This window comes from Fundulus heteroclitus, chromosome 20, assembly GCF_011125445.2.
Source record: "Fundulus heteroclitus isolate FHET01 chromosome 20, MU-UCD_Fhet_4.1, whole genome shotgun sequence".
NCBI classification, from domain to species: domain Eukaryota; kingdom Metazoa; phylum Chordata; class Actinopteri; order Cyprinodontiformes; family Fundulidae; genus Fundulus; species Fundulus heteroclitus.
The window spans coordinates 46,645,520-46,668,779 of record NC_046380.1 but is presented as its reverse complement, the minus strand read 5'-3'; the positions used below and the strand labels follow the sequence as shown (position 1 = coordinate 46,668,779).

Sequence of the window (23,260 nt, the reverse complement as noted above, 5' to 3'; positions counted from 1 at the left end):
GCTGAGGATGGAAAGAGCCTGATCCCCAGGCTTCTGGCAAGCCCCTCATCCATAAACTCCATGTCCGCGCCAGAATCAACAAGGGCAGGCAGGTTGCGACACTTGGAATTAACCATGAGCGTGACAGGAAGCAAAAGGTCTGGGGAGACAGAAAGTCTGGTGCGGCTCAGTAAAGTTCTCCCCTGCTCTGCTGAGCCTGGCCCTTTAAACGGGCACGATCTTACGCGGTGACCCTCACTGCCGCAGTATAAACACAAGTTTAGCTGGTGACGTCTTAACCTCTCCTCTTTGGTCAAACATGTCCGCCCCAGCTGCATCGGTCCAGGCTCCGACGTCCGAGCAGGCGAAGAAACCCCAGTTGATACAGGAGTAACAGAGCGAGGAAGAAATTACGTCATCGCCCTCCGTTCTCTTCACCGTTCTGTCAGTTGAAGGTCGATTCGGGTGGCCAAGTCTTCCAGCTGCTTTAGTGTCTGTGGATAGTCTCGGGATGATAACTGGTCTTTAATCCTCTCATTAAGCCCCGTAATAAAAACATCCATCTGGGCGTCCTCATTCCAGCGACTCTCCGATGAAAGCAGATGGAAGTCAATAATATATTCAGCCACAGACCTCTCACCCTGTCTCAGAGCCAACAGTCCTCGGGTTGCACAAACTAACTCCTGTGAAAAAGCTCGGAAGGAGTGAAAGATACTGGAATCATTCTGCCATTCAGAAGTTCCCCAGAGCTTGGCTTTGCCTGCTAAAAGGGAGATGATGTACGCAACATTAGCGCGTTCTGATGGATAAGTTGAGGGCTGTAATTCAAACTGGATCTCACACTGTGTGAGAAAAGCCCGGCAATGATCAGAATCCCCTCTGAATAACTCTGGAGGTGACAGCCGCGGCTCCTGACAAATCTGCCTAGCAACTGGTGACGCAGTATCGGAGGATGACGTCTGCGCAAGTGTCGGAGCGGGAGCTGGCTGATTATGTAGGTGAAAAAGAATCTCCTGCACGCCTGATTCTAACTGAGAAATGGAATTCTCGACGCCCGACCGCCACTGTTTGTCAGCCGATGGGTCCATGATGGGCCGGTTTATTCTGTTAGGCTCAGAACGGGTGGACCCAGTATTTGAGGCAGACAAACAGTTTAGGTTTAACAGTTTATTAAGATCAGACACAGAGCGGGACACACTCATACCTGTACTATGTACTATGTAATTTTGAGCGATTATGTTAATCTAAAAATCTGAACTGTGGAGAGAATCCACACATGCACAGAGGGAACATCCAAACTCCATGCAAAATTACCTCAGGCTGGGATTTAATCCCAGGACCTTGCTGCAAGGCAATGGTGTAACCAACTGTATTGGTTCTGACTGATGACACCAACGTCTTCTGCAAATAGAGCTTCATAAACTGGGGAGAGAACGCATCCCTGGGAGGCACCAGTGCTAATAGCTCTTGAGCGGGTACCCATACCTGTTGCTGCCAGTCAGTCAGAATGCTGATAATCCATTGATAGATGGAAGCTAATACTGTAAACTGGACACACACATCCTCAGAAAAACTGATGTTTGGTTGGTTAGAGGATTGCGCTTGGGTCCCGGGGGTTCTGAGTTCAGGTCCCACAGACTGCCACTCTGAGTCCCACTGTGCAGTGCCCTGGGGACTGCTCCTTGGGCACTGCACAGTGGCAGCCCACTGCTCCCCAAAGGGATGGGTTAAAATGCAGACATGAATTTCTCCATTGTGAGATCAATAAAGTTGAATTAAAAAAAAACACTCCACCTGGACCCAGTCAGGCCAACAGCATCGTCTGCTCCTGCCAAGGACGAGGCTTAGACCGATGGCCGACAGAGCTAACCATCTCTGGAATGCCTTTTCGGACCCACTGAGATCACCACAAACGGTTGAGGCTTTTAAGAAATTATTTAAAACTTCCCTTTTCAGGAAAGTTTATGCTGACTAAAGCTTCTTTCTCTATATATATTTTTATTCTTTTCATGTTTTTAATGACTGTTCTATTGATGTTTGTTGTTTAATCTGTCTCCCTCTGTAGCACTTTGAGGTTTGGTATGGAACATAAAGTACATTACAAATAAAATGTATCATTATTATTATTATTATCATTATTATCATTATTATTAATATTATTACTTCCTAACAGTCCAAACTTGATAAGCATCTTTTAAAGCTCTCTAACAGTGGTCCAGAGAGTTTTCATCTGTGGTGGAACATTTTACATGCTGTCTGTATTGCTGATATTCATTGAAGAGGTTTGCTCTATTAAAATCCCCAATAACAACGATGAGAGAGTCTGGGTGTTTTTTTCTCCATGTACGTTATCAGGTACGCAAGTTTTTTACCACATTTTAAGTACAGTTTTGTGGTGGGATGTAAACAGTTGCCAAAATAAAGAAGAACCCTCTCTGTGAATAAAAGGGTTTGAAGTTTATAAAAAATGGTAAGGACTAAATATCTTCTGCAAAACATTGATGTCAGAACATCATGGGCATTGGTTGCTTATAATTGTGATATTTTTTCTGTTAGTTTTTTGTTCTTTCTATATTTCTTTCTGCAGGTGTAGAAGCAGACTACAAGGATGTTACCTTGTTCTCTCTCTTTCCCCTATGCTAACTTTTGACACCTTTTCTCCCTTTTAACATTTTGTCTCATCTTTTTCTCTTTCTTTCTTTTTTATCTTTCTGTTTCTCTGTCCATTGAACTTGAAATAATCCCAAAATAATATCTGTCATGATTTTGTTGTGGATGAACTCGGACACAGCACGCACACACAGAGAAGTTCGTTAAGACAGTTTATTGCAGGTAGATGGTGGTGACATGAGAAACCAGAGTTTACCAGTCGGAGGTGAAGGATGCAAGAGCTGGCTGGCAGGTACAGAGTCCAAAAACATGAGCCATAAATCCAAGGCAAAACGGAGCTAGGCTGCTGCAGAACAAGGAACAAGACCAGGACGAAGACATCAAAAGTTAGCAGCGCAGCCAAACAAAAACCCAAAACCTGACGAGACAGGAACCAAGGCGGGGAAACTGGAGCAGACAGGCATGATGGTCGGGAACAAACACTACGAGCCAGCGACGAGGAAACAACCGAGGTGAGTTTATAAGGGGAGTCTGACAGGTGACGAGAATGAAGGCTAATTAGTGTCCAAACAAGGTGTGACTAATTGCTGCAGGAGGGTGAGCCGAGTGAACTGCACAAAAATGACAAGAAAAGAAACCAGACAAGACCTAAACCATGACAAATATCCAATAATGTATTTTGCTTACATATTAAGCGGAGCACTATAGCGAAAGCAGTAATGCTCCTCTTTTAAAAGTAAATCTGCTGGGCTCTCTTTGGCATTAAGAAAGCAATTATTAGTGCTACACTGCCAGCCAGGACAAATAAAAATAAAAAAAATATCAGGGCCCCAACTTTGTTTATATAAAAGCAGATTCCATCCATCCATCCATCCATCCATCCATCCATCCATCCATCCATCCATCCATTTTCCTACACGCTTATCCCTGCTGGTGTCATGAGGGGTGCTGGTGTCTATCTCCAGGTGTCAATGGGTGAGGGGCGGGGTTCACCTGGACAGGTCACCAGTCTATCGCAGGGCAACACAAAGACAGACAGGACAAAGAAGCATTCACGCACACAAAAGCAGATTCCATTCTCTCTATTTTCCGTGGGAGCTCTGTGCTTTGGTCTGCTCCAAACAGCTGGAAGCCCAGCATCTGTAGTGCACAGTCTGGGATGTGTTCTCTAAGGCAAGTTTTGATAAAGCAGAGGGCAGGTCCACGGTAGTCTGCCAAGTGGATTGACGGGAGCAGAGCGCCTATTCTGCTTCAAGAAAACAAAGCACGAGTAAGCATTGTACCGAGGCAGCCATCCACATTGCAATATCATTGGAAGAAATAAAAACATGTTTCCTGTTAACAGTAACAGTTTCAGCAGTGTGCTGCTAATGATGTAAGGCTTTTAGCATCAACCTTTTGATGTGCTAACATCAGTGTTAGGATGGGACCCCCCTGTTCACATACGTTAAACTTATTAGTTTACCGGATGCAGCCAAACCCATCTTGTGTGGGCGGGGCCTCAGTGAGCCAGGCCAATGGCACCAATAATGTGCCATCGTTAGGGCAGGCCAATCTGCAATTGAATCTGCAGAAGGGCACGCCCTACAGCTTTAAAAACTTTGAATTTCTCCTTTGCTTGCTTTGAACTGAAAAAGCTTCTCGGATGAAGAAAGAAACATCTTCAACTACAGGAACTCCAGTTCTTTTTGTTTTTCAACCTTTTTTTGGATTTGCCATGTCCTGGAGAATCTCCACCAACATTGTGTTTTTAGCTACCACTGTGCGTTACTCTGTTTAGACAGAACAGAAACATCCGTGGTTGTGTAACTAGGTTTATGTCACATGACTGCAGTTGTCTGTCTTTATTATTATTCAGATCCTGTTAGTTCATGTCCTAACACCACAGCAGTATATGAACACTGCATTTTTAACACAAACATATGAGCAATGGAAGAAGTAAACTGTTCTTCTGTCTATAGTGAAAGTCACTGGTGTTTACCAGTGGAGTCTGGAGTTTGTTTTTCCTGGAGGCGTTCACTAACTGCTGGAATGGAGCCGATTCATTGTTCCACAGAGGTTCTGACAGGTTTCCCGGGTACTGTTATGCTGATTGTTTGTTTTTTTAATCAAATGTTTTAGCTTCAGAAAAGGCAGTACGCAAATGAAGCTGACATCATATCTCACCATATTTTGTGTTTGCATTATTATTCTTTGTGTCATTGCGTTTGAGGAGAAGCGTTTTGCAGAGAATGTTGCAGACCTTAACCAGCTTGTCTGCCAGCCAACTATGTAATCTTTGCCTAAAAATGTCTAGAACAAGCTATACAGTGTCCAGCCAAGATAAGTATGAAAACATCCAGAAATTCAACATTTGCATAAGATCTTTGACTGTTGTCTGACTTTGAGACAGTTTTTTGTTGTAGCATTGCTGAGAAATCCTTTACATTACCGGGCCAGTTAAAGCATAGCTGCTATCTTAACTGACAGTCTTTAGCCAATAACTTTTTTAACTGGGTAAAATTTAATTAATTAGGGATTGATACATACTGGCACCTGGACATTTTTATATCAATTATAATAATTTTTTTCTTCAATAACAAAATTACCAATAGCAATTAGTTGAAATACTATTATGATGTCTTGAATAAAATGGCTACGTCTAAAAAGCAAATGAAATTTCAGTGTTTCAGCATAAACCTTCCTCACAGAGTCAAACAGATCACAATGCATCAGTGGTCCTTTTAAATACATGGTACGTTAGTGTGAGTACTCCACTTATGCTCAATCCTCCATCAGCAATGCCCTGTTAACAAAAAACAGGAGACGTTTCTTCCATGGTCTACAGCTGGAACCAAAGCCAGGTCAGAATGAACAGAAAAGTCAACAGCCACAAAAAGAACATCATAGAATATCAATTTGTTAAAGCAGCAATAAGTGGAATTTCATTTTTTTAGATAGAAGTAACTAGTGATGTGAAGAACTGGAGGTAAAATTTCAGACGGACTATGGTATGACACCACACACCATCTCTCGGTGTTGTTCTCCAGACTCTTGTTCACAGGTCGGGTCGGCCGCGTGTGCATGTACGTCCACGTGAACAGCTGCCACTCAGGGCTTAGCCCCTGCCTGCCCATGAAGTGCCACTATCAGAACAGTGTATAGTAGGAGCAAAATGGTGGAGAGCACACTCAGGGGATCAAAACGTTCTCTTGCTAACATTATAAAGTTTAATTACTTGCTTCTTCACTAGACATGTTCCTCCAAAATATGATGTTGTTTTCTGTGTATCTATCCTTTTCAAATATGCATATAGGAGGCAACAGATGAGAAGGGGAGGGGAAGGAGGGGTTGTGTTGGTGCTGGAGTAGAGGTAGAGAGAGACACGGCTAGATATACATCTTGTTTTGGTCTACAGACACTGTCCTTTAACTATACCCGCTCATTCGTTGAATCCCCAGGCTGGGACTCAAACCCAGGACTTATTTGCTATAAGGTAACAGTGCTACCAACTGCTTCACTGTGCAGCCTCATCATGAAAGCCTCATGTTAAAGGAAATCAAAATGCTGCAGCTTTTGGCAGAAATTACTAAACACAATGGTGGGATTGAAGAAACAAAAGTTATAAACTGTTGAATATTTTAGCCTAAAATATTGTAGGCTGAAATATACGTTACATATAAATGTTAGAGCTGAGCAACAGGAGCTGTTGTCTAGTATCTACAGCGTCTCTTTTACCCATCGTGCTGCCATGTCATCTGAGAAACCTTATCTTGATTCAACCCTGAAAACAAACAATCTCTGAATTCAATGACTGAACTTCACTAAAGAAGATCTGTATTTCAGCCACATCTCAGAACATTAACAGTTGTGTAACTCAGTCTTTTAACAATGTCTTTTGTCAAAAAGGACATTTTCAAAATATTTTTGTCTCACAGCTTCCAATAACTGCTAAGGTAGGGTACACCAAACCCATCCAGAGCTTTTAAAAGTAAATTGGCTTTCATAGTAAATAGAAATGTTCAAACTAAAATTAGAGATTTGGATTAACAGGTAAAAACTTCTATTGTTCCTAATGAAATAAAAACATGGGTTTTACTCTTTATTTATTCCAACCTACAGCTGCCAGCATAGATGAAGAGGAAGCCGGCAATTTATGCCCAGAAAACACTGAATTTGACCGTCTTTTGTGCAATTCTCGTTATCCAAAAAACAAAGCCTCATTAGCATCTCAAACTATGTGTTCAGGATCTTTTCAGAGCACATTCTCACCCATTACCATTGTTTCCTGCAAATCTAGCCATTAACTGACAGCCACAATCTGAAAGTAGTACCAGAACCTGATCGCTGTGTGCATGAGGTGTGAGTGTGTAGGTACAGCTCTTGTATTTATCTAAATTTGCCTCAATGCAGATATAAGGGAATGTGGGGCTACTTTGATCTCTCATCCATCGAGCTGTGCTGCACAGAGCTGCCATGAAAGAGACTCTGCTATTAGATCAATTCAGCACAAACATGAGCACGCAATGTAGCAACTAAAAAGCCTGATCCATATTGACATGATAATATTTAGGTGATGCTATGTTAGTTTGTCAGAAATTCTAATTGCTATGTACTATCTGAAAATTTCTGTTTGTAATGACTGACAATGAAAAGGAGCGGTGTCCCGTCAGGCTGTGGTTAATGCAGATCTGCTAAAGACTGAAGCTTAAACCCAGAAGGTAAGCTGAAGTGTTTATTCTGCCTCAAACACAGAAGCCAGTGTGGGACCTGGTGAGCAGCAGGGTTTAAGAGCACATTAACATTTGGCTCATTATTTAGTCATTTTCCCAGACAGTTTAAAGCATCGCACAAAGGCTGTCTGACACAAGCTCAGCCATTTTTCACACTGAGCCAGGCATTAAACTTTAACCAGGAAGACTCACTAAATATTTCAGCAACCTGTTCATTACAGGCATAAGGGCTGAGCTTGGTGATAACACTTGATGGAAAACTATGTTGAAGCTGAGGGTCCATAGCTGTGTTTGTGTGAGTTTGTAGCTGAGTGAGAACCCTTATTTTGTATTTTACACGCAAAGTGAGGACCTTCATGGAAAGTGAGGACCTTTTCCAGGTTCTTACTTTTTTAGGGACTAAGGCATGAATTAGGTTTAGGTTAGTGTTAGCTATGTACTGGTAATGGTTAGGTTTAGCGTCAGGTCATAGAAAGGTTTAAAAATAAATTAAAGTCCAATTTATTTTTCTTTATTAATCTTTTTTATACGTGTTCTGTCTGGCAAAACAAACTGATAAAGTATTACAGGTACAAACAACCAACGCCTTGATACCACCACTGAAAAATACACAGTATTTTTTATTACGGGGTGTATAAAGTGACATCTAAAGATGTTGATAGTTTTTTTTATAGAAATGTATCTGTAAGCACTTGTGAATCCAAGCACCTGTAGGTATGTAAGGTTTATCCATTAGAAAAATGGTCAATAGTGGTTGTGAGGAGCCAAAGACTCATCCTTCAGAGCACTGAGGTAGACACCAAGGAAACCAGAATCCCTGATGCCTGAAAGGACCCCCAGAGCAAAGGCGCCCAAGAGGGACCAACACTGGAAAAGCTGTCTCCCTCATCTCAGGGGAGAGCAGAGAGGATCCCCAGGAAGCCCCCCAACAGTCAAAGTGGCGAAGCCCCTGGGAGCGGCGATGAGCCTGTAAGCTCTGCCGGCAGCCAGCCACGCCAGAGCGGATCCAGCCATGAGACCTTAAGCCCAGGGGTGGCCCGCCCCCTGCAGGGCCCCAACTTAGCGGCACACGCTAAGCTGCTGGGCCGCTTTCAGGAAGAGTGAGTTGTTTCCTTTATAAGCTACTTTACATGGATGCTCTTCCAAAACATTTATTGTCTGTCATTATTTCTTAGTATTTAACAGCTATTTGAATCTAACTGGTGAACTCTTCACTTAAATGGCCCTAAATACTATTTACCTGAGCAGGTTGTTTGTTAATATGTTGAATTGTACTGTACTATATGAACTTGAGTCACTGCCCATTCTTAATCCTATGGGTTTAATTTGACGGTGGCCCATCTGAAGTTGCTGCTGCAACAAATTCAGCTCTTCTGTGAAGGCTTTCCTTAAGCTTTAGGAGTGTTTATGGAAATGTTTTATGTTGGACGAGAAGGCCTGGGTCAAAGTCTTTACTCTTACCCAGTGAGAGTAAACAACTTATAGATGTGTCCTTTGCCCTATACACCTGCATCAAATGTTAAACTACCTGACTAACATGCAAAAAAGCTTTGCAGAGCTCTGCTAAGGGACTCATATTGGAGTCAGGTGTGTTGAAGCAGAGACACATCTAAAAGGATACTGAAGCTTGAGACCACTGTGAATCCTCCCAAAAATGTTTTAACAGGTTGAGGTCAGGAGTCTTTGCAGGCCAGTCATGTTATTCCACACCAAACACTCTCATCCATGCCTTTATAGACCTTGCTTTGTGGTCCATCCCAAGACTGTTTCCAAGAAGTCGGAAGTATGAAAGTGTTCAAAATATTTTGGTATGAGAAAAGCCTAGATTTTGGTTGCAGCCTTTGAGCAGCATTTTAGAAAGAGAGGAAAAAAGCACAAAAGGAGCCTGTGACAGTCATGCCCAGCTCTAAAAATAGTTTTGTTGGTGTGACATCACCAGCCCTACACAAACAACGTCCATCCTCATTTCTGTGGGTGCAACAGAAAAGTCTCTGGTTAGTGTGTTTTAGCCAGTGGAAGCATTGTATGCACAGAGAATCCCTCACATGGATCCGCACTAAAAGCTGCGCTGTGTGTGACCTTCCTCTGACAACCTGTAGATGATAGCACATCCAAGAAGCCTAAAACTGCCTGTCATGGCATGCTTGAAAATACACAACTTAATTTCCCAAGTTCTCGGTCTCAGATTTTCTACCTGCCTCTTCACAAAGTCAACCCCAAATCTGTCAGAGCGCAAGCTTTGAACAAGTACTCACGAGTGGTGGTGGCGTCTATGAGACACGGCTGAGCTGGGTTCCTCGGTGTCTGGCCTGGGAAGACAGGAGAGCAGAAAGATTAGACACATTCTGACCAGGTAGATCTAAGCGGGCTTACTGATCAGCAAAACTGGGTAAGAAATGATGACTTATGTATCAGTCTCATGACAAACCACCTTTTGCATTTTACCCACTCACTCAGCTTTATACATTTGTACACATAAGCTCCAACTGCATTTCCATCAGTGCCTCTTGATGCTTTGCACTGCAAATATCCCCACATCTTCAATCATCTTCAGTGTATAATGTTAGAATTTGATATGACAGACCAACTCAATGTAGTGCAGAATTATGAAGTGAATGTAAAATCATACGTGGTCCTTCAAAATCAATGACCAATTCAATTCTAAACAATGTGGTGAGTATTTGTATTTATCCTTCTCTGAGTCAGTACTTTGAAGAACCATCTTTGGCTTCAGTTCCAGCAGCAGGTCTTTTGGCTTTGTCTCTACCAGCTTTAACATTCAAAGATGGAAGTTCTCATCCACTGTTTTTTGTAGAACCGCTCAAGCTTAGTCAGGTTGGATGGACAGCATCTGCGAACATTGATTTTGAGGTGTAGATTTTAGAGTGGCTGTATGTTTAGAGTGGTTTTCCTGCTGGAAGGTTAACCTCCACCCCAATCTCAGGTCTTCTGCAGTGTCTAACAGGTTTTCTTCTAGTATTATCCTGGATTTAGCTTCATCCATCTTCATGTGTCATGTTAGAGTTACACGGTCTAAGGTGTGAATGAGGGCCAGGTTAAATTTGGTCTTATCTTTCTCACACAATCATATTGGTGATTAGAAGTTCAACATGCCGCCTCCTGGCATAGAAGTCGCTGAAGATGTAAAAAAATTGTTGCTTTATATAACTGTCCTCCGCAATAAGGAAGATTACCAACAACCTGGTACTGAGCTGCAGCACAGGGGCCAAGACCATACAGAAGTTCAAGAGGACAGGTTTCAGAAAAAGCTTCACCATTGTGGACCAAAGAAGTTGAGTGCACATGCTCAGTGTCATATCCAGGGGTTGTCGTTTGAAAATAGACTTGCATTGCAAAATACGTTGAAGGGGTGGGGGTCAGTCTGTCAGTGTTTAGACTATATGTTTCACACTGCATTAAATTGGTCTACATGGCTATTGCCCTGGAGGGAAGTCCCTACATTGAGGACGGACTCTTTAGCCAAAGCGTAGGTGCTGTCTGAATTATGAAGTCAGTAAGGACGGAGGTAGGAAAATGAGCCGGTGGGCTTCCTCTCATGCCTGGCTTAGCCAAGGAACCTGGCAACATCCCTCACCAGTGCTAAGGACCCTTAAGGTATCCCTCAGTCCTTTGCATGACATGACGTATAAGCACAGCCCACCTCACGCAAATTAACAAAAATGTCCAAAGAGAACAGATCACATACTTTGTAGTTCATTTTTCAAGGCTGTAGGCCCGGATTCGACTCGCATCATCCATGTGCATTTCCGTCACATAACGACACAGCAGTCCGAAGCTCATTTCCTCCCCAAGATGGAGTTGTTACTGTTGACCGTGTGAAAGATTATGGAACAGGAGCTAAAAGCTATTATTAAAGGTATTCAGATGGAGCCAATGATTTCTTGCCTATCGTCAAGCATGGTGGTGGGAGTGTCATGGTTCGGAGCTGCATGAGTGCTGCCAGCTGCGGGGAGCTACAGTTCGATGAAGGAACCATGAATGCAAATGTAACAAAGTTAAAATGGTTCAGGTTAAATCCTGCTAAAATGCTGGTCAAAAGTTGAATCTCATCCACCTTTGGAAAGCATGGTATTAAGAGTAATCCTGAAACTATGAGAATTGCTGCCGAAGTAAATTGTCTCTGCAATTTCTGACAAAGAAAGGAGGTTATTGTACTTAGAAAGCATGTTAATAGTTTTCACATATGCATATTATTGAACAATGTCACAAGAGCTCACAGTAGTTTTTACCTTTCTTCCATCATTGTGCTTTCTAAGTATTTTACTGATGTGAGGAAGTTGTGGAAAATTTTTCTTGGTAACACTAGCTATTAGCTCAGTCCACTCCTCAGTCACTAGACATCAGCCCAGACCAGTTCCACCTGCTGCCACTAATCAGTTTCCACTGTGCTCACCTGTTCCCCAGCCTTCATATGCCTGCCTCACTCACCCACTCACTGCCAGATCGTCTCGTCAACTCACTTGTGCTCTGCTGCCTTGACGCTCCCAGTTCTTGTGTGCTCAGCCTGCATCTGGTCAAGTCTGGTTCTGCCTCCTGGTGTGTCAGTATTCACTGTTTCAATAAACCTTTTTAAACGTACACTGTGTAGGGTAATTTCAGCTTCACAAAAACAAAGACAGGTAAACAGTGGATCAGCATGGCGGGCTCCACTGTGGGGATGGAGCTGTGAAGGGAAGGCTGCAGAAGCAGAGAGCATGGCGGAGGGACCTGAAAGGTATGCTTGTTCAAATTTTACATTTTTTTCAGAACTCGCTACTGCAGCTTCAAGGAAGTGCTGAAAAGTAATGGTGGCCACACAAAATAGTGAGTTTTGGCACAGCACAGACATTTTCACTTATGGGTGCACTCACTTTATTGCCACTGGTTTAGACATTACAGAACGTGTGTTGAGCTATTTTAAGATGTACACCGTCTACATTATATCAAAGTGTCATATCCTCAGTGTTGTCCCATGAAAATATATAATACCTATTTTAAAAACATGTGATGGGTGTACTCTTGTGAGATAATTTAATTGCCATAAAATTTGAAACATTTCAAGAACAGTCAATACTATTGCAAGGCACTACATTTATTCAATATCCAACACAGCTCCCTTGATGTGAAACCGTGTAGCAAATTAACCAGAAATGAAATCTGAGACAGGGCCATTATTTGGAGAACCAGAATACCCCTGAATTTAAATGCACTTCTAAATAGGTCATAATGTTAATATACTGTTTTCAAAACTCTCACTGCACAACGCTTTAAACATCAGCCAATATTTATTTGCACCCAAACAGTGCCAAAAATGATCTCCCTGTAAAGAATTGGGCATGACATGCTCAACAACTGTAATACTGTAGTGAGAGAGGAAGAGGGGATTGGCTCACTGGTCTCCATGGAAACCACTGGCTGTGTTGAGGGCAGGTCCACAGAGGACAATGCTTCAGAGAATTGAGTCGTTCTCTGGTTTTCATTCAGAGTTGATGAGTCCTTCACAGTGAAATGACTGGAGATGTACAGGAGCTAATCATAGTGATGTTGCTCCACACCTGATATTGTGGCAAAGTTTTCCTGAGACAGAGGATTGGACCAAGCATCTATAGTCAAAAATGACTGAAGTCATAATACAGCTATAACTTCAGTCATTTTTTGGCAGGAGTATTAGATGCTTAACTTTGAATTTATCATGAATTTTCTCTAATCCACTCAAATCCATACATAAAGGCTCAAACACAGCATACTGTAAAAAGCAGTGGAGCTGACAGCCTTGCCTGGCCCCAGGTTAAGATGATCTAAGCCCCCCCCCCCCAAAAAAAAACAACTACAAAAAAAAAACATGGCATGTTGTAACTGTAAAATTAACAAACTGTTCTCACTGCTCTAGAGTCCAGAGGTAGCATATGTTGCACCACAGCATCTGGTACTATAAGGCCTGGATGCTGCTGCTCAGCCCAGGAAACTCATCCCTTGAAAGAATCTTGGTACTGTGCTTGAGCTGGTCTGAGGGTGTAGTGTGGAGGTCTCTATGGACCACGGGCTCCTCTATGCTCCGTGTGGGTCAGCCTCCTCTACCTGAGCTCTGTGGTTTTCCATAGTGTACCACTCTGTGGCTGGGCTGTTGTTGTTTCCAGTCACTTTCACTTTGTCATCCTACCATCCACAGTTGAACACAGAATATTTAGTAGAGAAGAAATTTAACCACCAGACTTTCACAGCTTGCATCTTCTCATGGTACCAAACTAGACTTGACTGAGGTCCTGAGAGCGACCTGTTCTTTCACGGACGTTAGTAGCAGCAGTCTGCCTGCCAAGGGGCTGGATCTGACACAGGGTTCTAATACCTGAATTTAATGAGCTGGAGGCTTTGGGGAATACATTATAGCTGTATTCAGAAGGCTTTTCTATACTACAAAGACTTACTTGTTGAATCCATGCTGGATAACAAAAAAGTGTTTTATAAAATATTTTGGGAATTTTATGCTAAGCTATAGAATTTGTAGGATTTTTTTAAAATGAGATTAAGTACTTTTAAAGTAAATGGTTAACATTTTGTAGTCAGAAAAATATTTCAGTCAGAGCCATGGAAGAAAGTGCATATCTTTTCTCTTGTAGACATGGTATCGTTAGGATATTTTGATCATTTTATGATGAACCACAGATTATTTGTGAATTTTATAATTAGTCTAGGTACTATGGAAATAACAGTTAAAAATTGTTTTTTTTTTTCAAAAAATTATTTTGTCCAGGGACTTGAATAAATACTCATATTGTTCCATGTACAATCATGGTGTGCTGAGGATCTTTTGAGATTTTTTATGAAGAAGTATGTAGGTTTAATAAGTTTCTTAATTCAGATCATGTTTGGCTTATATTGTAAAACCTAACCCTGCTCACAATTCTAGTAATTATTGTGTTCATTTTTGTCCAGTAATCTGAATAACATGTGGAAGCCAAAGTTATCACGTTATTTTTATGTTTCTAAAAAGTATTATTTGTAAATAAATGAGCATCCTTGTAGCAATTTCTTGAAAGTCACCTTTTTTGTACACCTTAATATCATTTAATATTTTAGCATAACTTTAAACAAACTCTAGCTCAAATTAAAGTGTTCAATGGACCAATCATGTCAGCAACAGATGTACCTTTGGTCTGCAACTCACAGGTCAAATGCTTCACCTTTCTAGTGCTGTCTGGTAAAATTACCAATCAAGCATCTACTCCTTGAGCCGGGAAGCATCTTCAAATTTGATTTGGATGAACTCTTTGATTTCACAAAAGAAAATTCACAGAAAAATTTCATAAGAAAAAAATCACCATTATAATGATTAGAGACTAACTGCTAAGCAACCAGATTTCTGGCAGAGCAGGAACCAACTCCCTCTGCACTAAAAGGATGGCTAGGACAAGAGGCACACTGTATGCAAACTGTAAAAGTTAGACTGATTTACAAAAGTGACAAACATGAGGAACAATCTTATACATGGAGGCAGAAGAAAAACTGCTGATCGTATCTTGCTGCTATCAGTCACACGTCTTTGCAGCCTGCCTAAGGTAAGACTTGAAATGCAAGATGTACAGCAAACCAAAGTCAAATTCAGGTTCTGATATTCCTCGCAAGGATAGATAATGTGCAAATATATTCAACATAACAATGGGTAAAAGAAGAGAGTAGCAACGAGATATCAGTCACAAATGAGCCCATTGCAGCAGTTGTCATGACAATAGCAAAGAGTGAAAGTAAAAGATCATGTTTCCCATCTCTAGAGTCTAACTGACATTTAAACTAAATCTATTCATGTATGTACACACCACAGGGCTCTAGCCATGGTTCCAAGTTCAGCAGACTCTCTTTGATTGCTGAAGTTGGTGTTTGCAAATGTAGAATTTTTTTTGACATCTCAGAAATCCAAAGAATAGGTGTTGTTCCATGAATCATGCCAGATCCCTGACGTGATCCCATGTACTCACTACTCGATGTACACTTGGTTTGCTAAACCCTTGTCTCAACATAGGTTTAGTCAACCCCTTCCGAGGAGTCATCCGTCTTCAGCAGTTCAAACATTATGCATCTTTAGAGCTTTGCACCGTAGAAAAACTCACACAGCCACATCTGTTGTGATGTAGAATGCCCTTGGCTACTCCAAGATGTTACGTGTACAGTCATGGGTATATTTCCCACCTCATTAGCCCCTGTTTAATTGCACGTCCCAGCATTTAAAGCCCCAGGCCTTGGTTTCCCGAGGTAAACCAAGGCCTGGGGCTTTGAAAGTCAACGTGTTTCCATTTGCTAGGGGTCGTTTAAGTAAAACAGCCCAATCACATGTGCAGAGGTTGTGAGGAAAACTGCAGTACCACTCTGATCCAATGGGTGGCAGAAAGAAGACAGCATAAGTCAAACAGACAAAGGTAGAGAAGCTGTATCCATATCCTCCCACTCATCTGGACTCTGGAGAAACAGAATGGAGAATGCAGAACTGATGTTGTTTATGACATTACATCTCATTAGGCCCTTTTACACCGGCCCTACCCTATTTCGCACTATTGGGCCCCACTCTACTCTATGCCTGTAGGTATAAATAAATACAAATAAAGTGCAGCTTCTCTCTGCCTCGGTAGGGAGCGCAGTGGTGTGGCGCAGGGTGGAGGACTGAAGTGCAGAGGAGAGTCAATTACCGTAATAACAATCCGGGACAGGTTTCAGTGTGTATAAAATGAGAGAATGCCTCACTAAATCCGTGGATCTGAATTAAATTCAGCGATACCGTGTGCGTCTACAAAAGCTGGAGTGTCTTATCTTTTCTTTTTTTCACAATCCACCGATTTTGGTTTACATGAAAAGTGAGTCGTAGGGAAGTGTGTTTTCTATGTACAAGGAATGGGGTCCATTTGATCATTAGTACTAAAATATCAGTCTAACTAAAGAACTGTGGTGAAAAGGTTTATAAATAACTTAAAATGCCAAAAACATTCAGTGATTCACATTTGATATCTGGTACTTGCAGATATTTCCCACAAATTTAGTAAACGTTCCAGATGAAGTTTGGAGGTGTACTTTCTCATCTAAAAACATCTTGAACCACGTGTTCTTATCAATTAAGGGTTTATAATCCATAGCTTTGTAAACAAGTCTTTTGACTGCTCCTTACTCCCCCTTGTGGCAGACTGTTCAGCCTTGCAGCACACAGCCCCGCCCTTTAAGCAAAGCCTCAAGCTTGTTGAAAAGTCCTACCCTCAGGCCAGGACCTTCTTCCTAATGAAATCCCCCAAGTGGAAACTTTAGATTGGGCTTTTGAAGTCTATTGGATTTCAAAAAGCCCATATTCACCGGAATATGCTATATTATCAATAATTGCAGTTTAATACTTTTATTTTGGCTTTTCTGATAAGTTCATTCTCTTTTGCTATAGAACTAACTTTAGATTAAATTAGGTGGTTGTTTTGTTACTGATTTAGTGTGTAACTCGGTTTTTCTGCCACTGTCACACCCACGCCCGCCGACAGGCGGGGACAAACGGGTCAGTTGTCCTGGGCCCAGGACAGATGGGGGGGGGTGCCATTTTAATGACACTCTGATCATTAAAATGGTCAGAGTGTCAGTCAGCGCGTGCAGTAACTGCAGCTGTGTCACGGCACTCTGCTGCTCCCCCTCCCCTCTCGTACGTGGCTCAGCGGCGCCAGCCAATCAGCACGCAGGCTCAGCCTGGCCCGCCCACTCAGCTCTCAACACAAACTCAACACACAAACAACCGCGCTGCTGAGACAGACCGCAAAGCGGAAGCGGAAAAACATGAAGAGGGAAAGTAGCGCCGTTTGGCTTTATTTTAATTCCGTAAATGAAATTGAGCTGTATGTTTTGTAAAAAGCCGGTTAAATTCAGTGGAAACACAACTAATTTATAGAAGTACGTGAAAAACCATGAGCAAGAAAACGTCGAGCGACAGAAGCGGAGAGAGGAGACGAATCTTCTCTCATTGCCCCGACAGACCAGAGCCACAGACTGACGTCACTGACTGAGGCGTTTCAGTCCTCCAGAGAACATCCAGGTAGATAAGAGTGGTCATCTTCAGCAGCACTTCATGTTAACTTTCAAAGTAGATCTTATCTATCATATGTTACTGGAGCCCACACAGAAAATGGAATTAAGACCTTGAAATAACCCAGTACATATATCCTATTAAAAAGTGTTATTTAAGATAAGATAACATTAGCTAATCCTTTATTTATCCCACAACAGGGACATATATAGAATTAATGCAACAGGCAGGTGCACACAACACAGACAAAATTACATAAGGATTGAAAGATATAAGAGGTGGATTAGGGAAAAAACACTGAACATAACATTATTATTATTTAATTGTAATAATAAAATAAAAATCACAAAACCCGAAAGGTCAACAGTTTCATGATACATCAAGCTTAGGGACTGACTAATATACAGCAGGTCAAAAAAGGCCATATTTTGGCTGCAGTGCTGCTGTTCTGTGATGAAGAAAAGATCAACTAGTGCACTAAATTCAATAGATAGGTTGAAAATATCAAGTATAAAATACAGAGATTTCCAGGGCATGAAGTATACAGTTAAGTTGACTTTTTTTTTTGGTGTGTGTGTGTGTGTGTGTGTGTGTGTGTGTGTGTGTGTGTGTGTAGCAGGTGAAGGGGGGGGGGGGACTGAGTTGTCCCGGGGCCTAGCAAAGCTGTCAGCTGGCCTGGTCACACCCACATTTCTCCATTGTGGGACATTAAAGATATTTCTTATTTTTCAGACTTGAGCTCGTAGCACTTAATGTACTTAACCTTTTATTATTTTCATCTAAATTGCAATAACAAGGGTTGTAAATAGAAGTTATTTTTGATATAGGCCAAATGCCAGATCAAGCTTACTTTTAACATCTGCCCAACAAGCTCCAATGAACTCTGGTAATACATAAAGACAGAACAATATCCAAAGTTATACAAATTTGTCATTTCTAGCATACATATCTGGACTGACTACATCTGTGGCAATGAGGACCTCGTTAGTTGCCAGAAACTCATTAGACTGCAGAAAACTATTCATCTATTAATACACATGGGGCCTTAGCAGGTGAAAACCAGTGAAAATGGAGAAAACAGGTTGACCCAACAAAAACACAGCTGCTGTCTAAACTTAATGCAAATTCAGAGCCTGGCCAAAAAAACTTTCCCTTTGTATTACAAGTCCAAACTAATTTTTATGGTATTGTGTTGGACACACACAAAGTGGTAAATAATAGTGAAGTGGAGAAAAAAAATGACAGTTTTGAAAACTCCCACCAGAAGTAACACAGTCCCTCTGTACGTTATTTAGTCTGAGTACAAATTTGGCTGTGCTGTTAAAGCTCATCAAAGAACATCAGTGGACAAATATTATCATGGAGACCAAGAAACACAGCAAACAGGTCAGGGAGAAAGTTGTGGAGAGTAAAGGACCAAGGCATGGCCGTCCACCTAATCTGACAGGCCGGACAGAGAGATCACGAATTAGAGAAGCAGCCAGGAGGAGCTGCAGACGCCCACAGCTCAGGGGGGAGTATCTTTTAATTTAGTGCACTCCTCAAATATGTTGGGGAACCCCCACATTTATTCTCATTAAATGGCTAAAATCAGTCAGGAATATCACATCAGGTGAGAATATTGTTATTCATAATTTTGTAAGAGCTTTGTCCTGATTAAATCTAAGACTTTTAGTTTGTTGAGCTCCAAATATCTGACTGAGGCCTTCAGAGAGAAGATTTAGCAGCTGATGAGTCCAATGAAGTATTGTAAATTTTAAATCAGTGGTTCTAAGCAGGGCGTGCTTTGGTGGCACAGTGGTTAGCACGCACGACCCATGTACGGAGGCCTTAATCCTCGAACTGTGAACTGTGGAAGTGTCATGATTTGGGGAGGGTTTGCTGCAGCAGCCAACTCATGATCATAGAATCCACCCTGACTTCTACTGTGCATCAGAATGTGTTTGAGGAAAATATGATATCATGTAGAATGGTGAAAATAATGTAGAACCAGACAATGGTCTAAAACATACCATTAAATCTACCAATGACTAAATAGAGAGTCTTTGGCCCAGTCAAAGCCCAGGTCTTGATCAATCAATATTTTTTTTATTTCCAAAGCACTTTCATATAGAAAGAATGAAGCAAAAATGGCTTCACAGAAATCTAGAAAAATAAAAACATAAAAAATCCCAACCCACATGCTCTGACTAACCCCTCAGGCGAGCGCGCATGCAGCCAACACACACACACACACACACACACACACACACACACACACACACACACACACACGTCTATGTAGCAAACAGTGCACTGTCATTGTAAACTGTCAAGTGGGGACATGTGTTTCTAGTCTGCCAAGGTCCACTGATCTATAGGTGCGTAAGAACACACACACACACACACACACACACACACACACACACAAACACACACACACACACACACACATCTTTGCTTTAAATACCAAGTGAGCACCTTGCCTTGACCTCCATTGACTTCCTTTCATTTTCAACCGTTTCTATGGCCTCATCCTGACCCAAACCCTAAACCTCACCACGGCATCACAGCTTCTCACTGCAGTTATTTCAGCCATGGATGTTAGCAGTTTATGGTTGGAAAACACAATTTTGTCAATATCTTTAATTTAATTTGAAAAGCAAGCTTAATTTTGTTGTGGTTAAGCACAATTGAAACTCTTTCTTTTTCCAAAACTGTGTTAAGTGAGAAACATACATCAAAATGGGAACATTTCCTGATGAAGAACTGGTTTGGGAAACCTAATTTTTAACATCAGTGAATCTTTATGAACTACAAAAGAGACATTGCTATAGTGTTTTTGAAGCAGCATAACCATTATCAGCCTGCTTTCTTAAAATGCAGAATTTCCAACATAACAGCATGGGCTGATCTCCTGCTTCCTGAGCAGGAGATCAGCCGTGATGAAAGCCATTTTGAAGCCATTTAATCTCATTGGCTTGATAATCACTTGTGGGCAACAGCAGTACGAGCAGGAGCAGCAGAGCGTACATGTATGCATTAGGTCCAACCATCTCTGTGGTCAGGGTCTTATCTCCACCAAGTGTCCTGCCTTACATTTCCACCAACCATCCAGAATGGGTAAAAAGATCTGCAGCAGGTAGCCAGTTGCACTTCAGCTGATTTTTCTCCAGAACCAGTGATGTTTACACTCAGCTTGACCTTGTTTCACGTGAGTAATTCAGTTAACTTCAGTGCAACTGAAGCACATTGATGCTGTTGAAAAACTTTGGTTCGATCCTCCTTTTTTTTCCCACTGTAGCTGCAGAGAGGAATGATAACTAGAAGTCCTCTTTGTTTGATTTTGGTGTAATGTTTAAACGTTGCCCTAGAGAACTCTGCATTGGACACCTAGTTCCACACATAAACATTCTGCATGTGTTCAGATATAAAACAACTGTATTTACACATGCATACCCCACTGACAGGGCATGAATATATGTACCGTTACACCAGCAATATAGACACATACAGAGATGTATAGAAAAATATCCATGCTAGGTGTATCTTTTCTTTCGTTTCATCACTTAGAAATACATTGTGAATCGCTTTGCTTCACAATCCTCTTAAGGCTGCTGGTATTCCTGCTGCTTTTGAACCTGTTTTAATTTTTTTTCCCCTTCCACTCTATAAATTTGATGTGATACATATCTCTTTGGGGGCTGCACAGTGGCGCCGTGGGTAGTACTGTTGCCTTGCAGCAAGAAGGTTCTGGGTTCAAATCCAACCCTAGGTCTTTCTCCGCGTGGGTTCTCTCCAGGTACTCCGGCTTCCTCCCACAGTCCAAAAACATAACTGTTAGGTGTGTGTGTGTGAATGCTTGTTTGTCCTGTCTGTCTCTGTGTTTCCCTGCAACAGACTGGCGACCTGTCCAGGGTGAACCCCACCTCTTGCCCAGGAGATAGGAGATAGGCTGGAAATAAGCACCAGCAACCCCCGCGACCCCATGAGGGATTAAGCAGGTGATAAAATGAATTGATGGATGGACATCTCTCTTTGAACATCTAGGTTCTTTATCAGCCCTCCATAAGGAAGGTTACTGGCATTATGGGTTTCCAACAAAAATTTAAGGAAAAACTTGATCTTTTTCTCTCTGTGGGCTGATAGTTTATTTAGAAATTGTTGCTGTAATGCACAGGTGTTTCCACAGGCAGATGTCTCATGTCAGTGTCTAAGATGATTTAACACACCAGAGCAACCAACATCTTCAATGATGTCTTCCTAACTAACAAATGCATAATTTAAATGTGTATAAATGTTTTGATTATGGTCTCCTGTGTGTTGTGATCCAACAGGGGGCAGTGTGCTTTCACGGACTGAGGTTTGTCCCAGCCTTAAAGCACAATGACATTGTAGATTAATTTTCAATCTAAATTCTTTTGATAAATAACAGCCACAAACACTGGATTTGGCTCTGAATGTTGACTTAAGGCATAGAACTGTCAAAGTCTTATCAGCAGTCATCAGAAATGTGGTTGATAATGTAGTGCCATGTAAAATTACCCCTTTGAGATTTCTTCTGTTTTTGCTTTTGTCACATTTAAATGTTTCAGCTCATCTAACAAATTTTAACAATAAAAAGATAAGACCAGTAAATACAAAAAAAAAAAAACAGTTTTCAAGTGATCATTTTAATGATGGAACACCTCTTTTTAAAACAAACTGGCCCCGATAAAGTGAAAAAAAGAGTGATTACCCCTTAAATATATAATTGGTGGTTGTCCCTCACTTGGCATCAAAAATTGTCATCAAAACCTGGAAATTTGTTTTTTCCATCACCGTCAAGGAATCTTGGCCCACACTGCTTTGCAGAATAGCTTCAGACATAGAAGGTTTTCCAGCAAAACAACCTGTTCAAGGTGGTATACCACAGCATTCTATTTAGACTTTACTTTGCTTTTGATGTTTATTTAAATTTTGAAGTGGACTTGCTGATTTACTGTGGATTATTGGGCTGCTGCTCAGGTGTGCTTTTATTTAAGGTCATAGGCAGATGGGCAAACATTCTCCTTCCGAACTTTCTGCCACAGAGCAGAATTCATGGTTCCATCATATATGACAAGTTGTCCAGGTCCTAAAGCAGGAAGGCAGCCCAAGATCATCACCCTACCACCACCATGTTCTTTTTTTTTACACCAGATGTAACAGGGTGCACACCCTCCAAAAGCATTAGTTGTTCGTCCACAGAGGATTTTTCTCAAAAGTCTTCTGACTCTCCATCCTAGGCAGTCGCAGACTGCTTTAAAAATATCAAAACTAGTTTCATAACCAATAACATTTCTGGGAAACAAGCGATCAGACAGCGCAATATGAAATGCTGCCATTGCTGTTGTGTCCCGTGTGTCTGCTCTTCACCGTGGTGCCGATGAACGGCATTAGGTGCTGTCATTTGTTGCTCCCCATGTGTCGAGCCCATTACTTCTGTTTTTTGTAGTTCTTCTTTGGAAAGCCGTGGGCTCAGATTTGACTTGCATCATCCATGTGGATTTGCGTCGCGTATTGACTTATATGGGTTAAAGGCTGTCTGAAATTAGCACAGCAGTCTAGAGCTCACTTCCTACCCATGATAGAGTTCTCACTGTTGAACCCATGCAAGGTCAAGGAACAGGTGCTCTGAGCTATAATTAGACATTTTCAGATGGAGCCAATAACTCAAATAAATGTGTTTCCAACAATTTCAGGCTATATCAATTGGAACAAATCAAAGGCCCTTCCTCTCTCTCTATCATTCAGCTCTCTCCAACTGTCCCATTACAGATTGGAAACATCAGTTACCTGAGTATCAATATTTCTAACAGGCTGAATGAACTGCCACAGTTAAATTATATCTCATTACTTAAAGTAATTAGACAACCTTATACAGTGGGGAACTCTCCCTTTTTAATTCATGGAAAGAATG

At 41.6% G+C, this 23,260-nt stretch overlaps 1 protein-coding gene across 1 annotated transcript in view; it reads right to left on the bottom strand.

Annotated features, from left to right (window-relative positions):
• Positions 1-23,260, bottom strand: part of iqsec1b (IQ motif and Sec7 domain ArfGEF 1b) — a gene marked incomplete in the record, with an annotated part of 275,178 nt that overhangs the window by 116,845 nt on the left and 135,073 nt on the right. Inside the window, 1 exon segment of the mRNA XM_036124610.1 lies at positions 9,557-9,610. Within this exon segment, the coding sequence (XP_035980503.1) occupies positions 9,557-9,610 (54 nt within the window).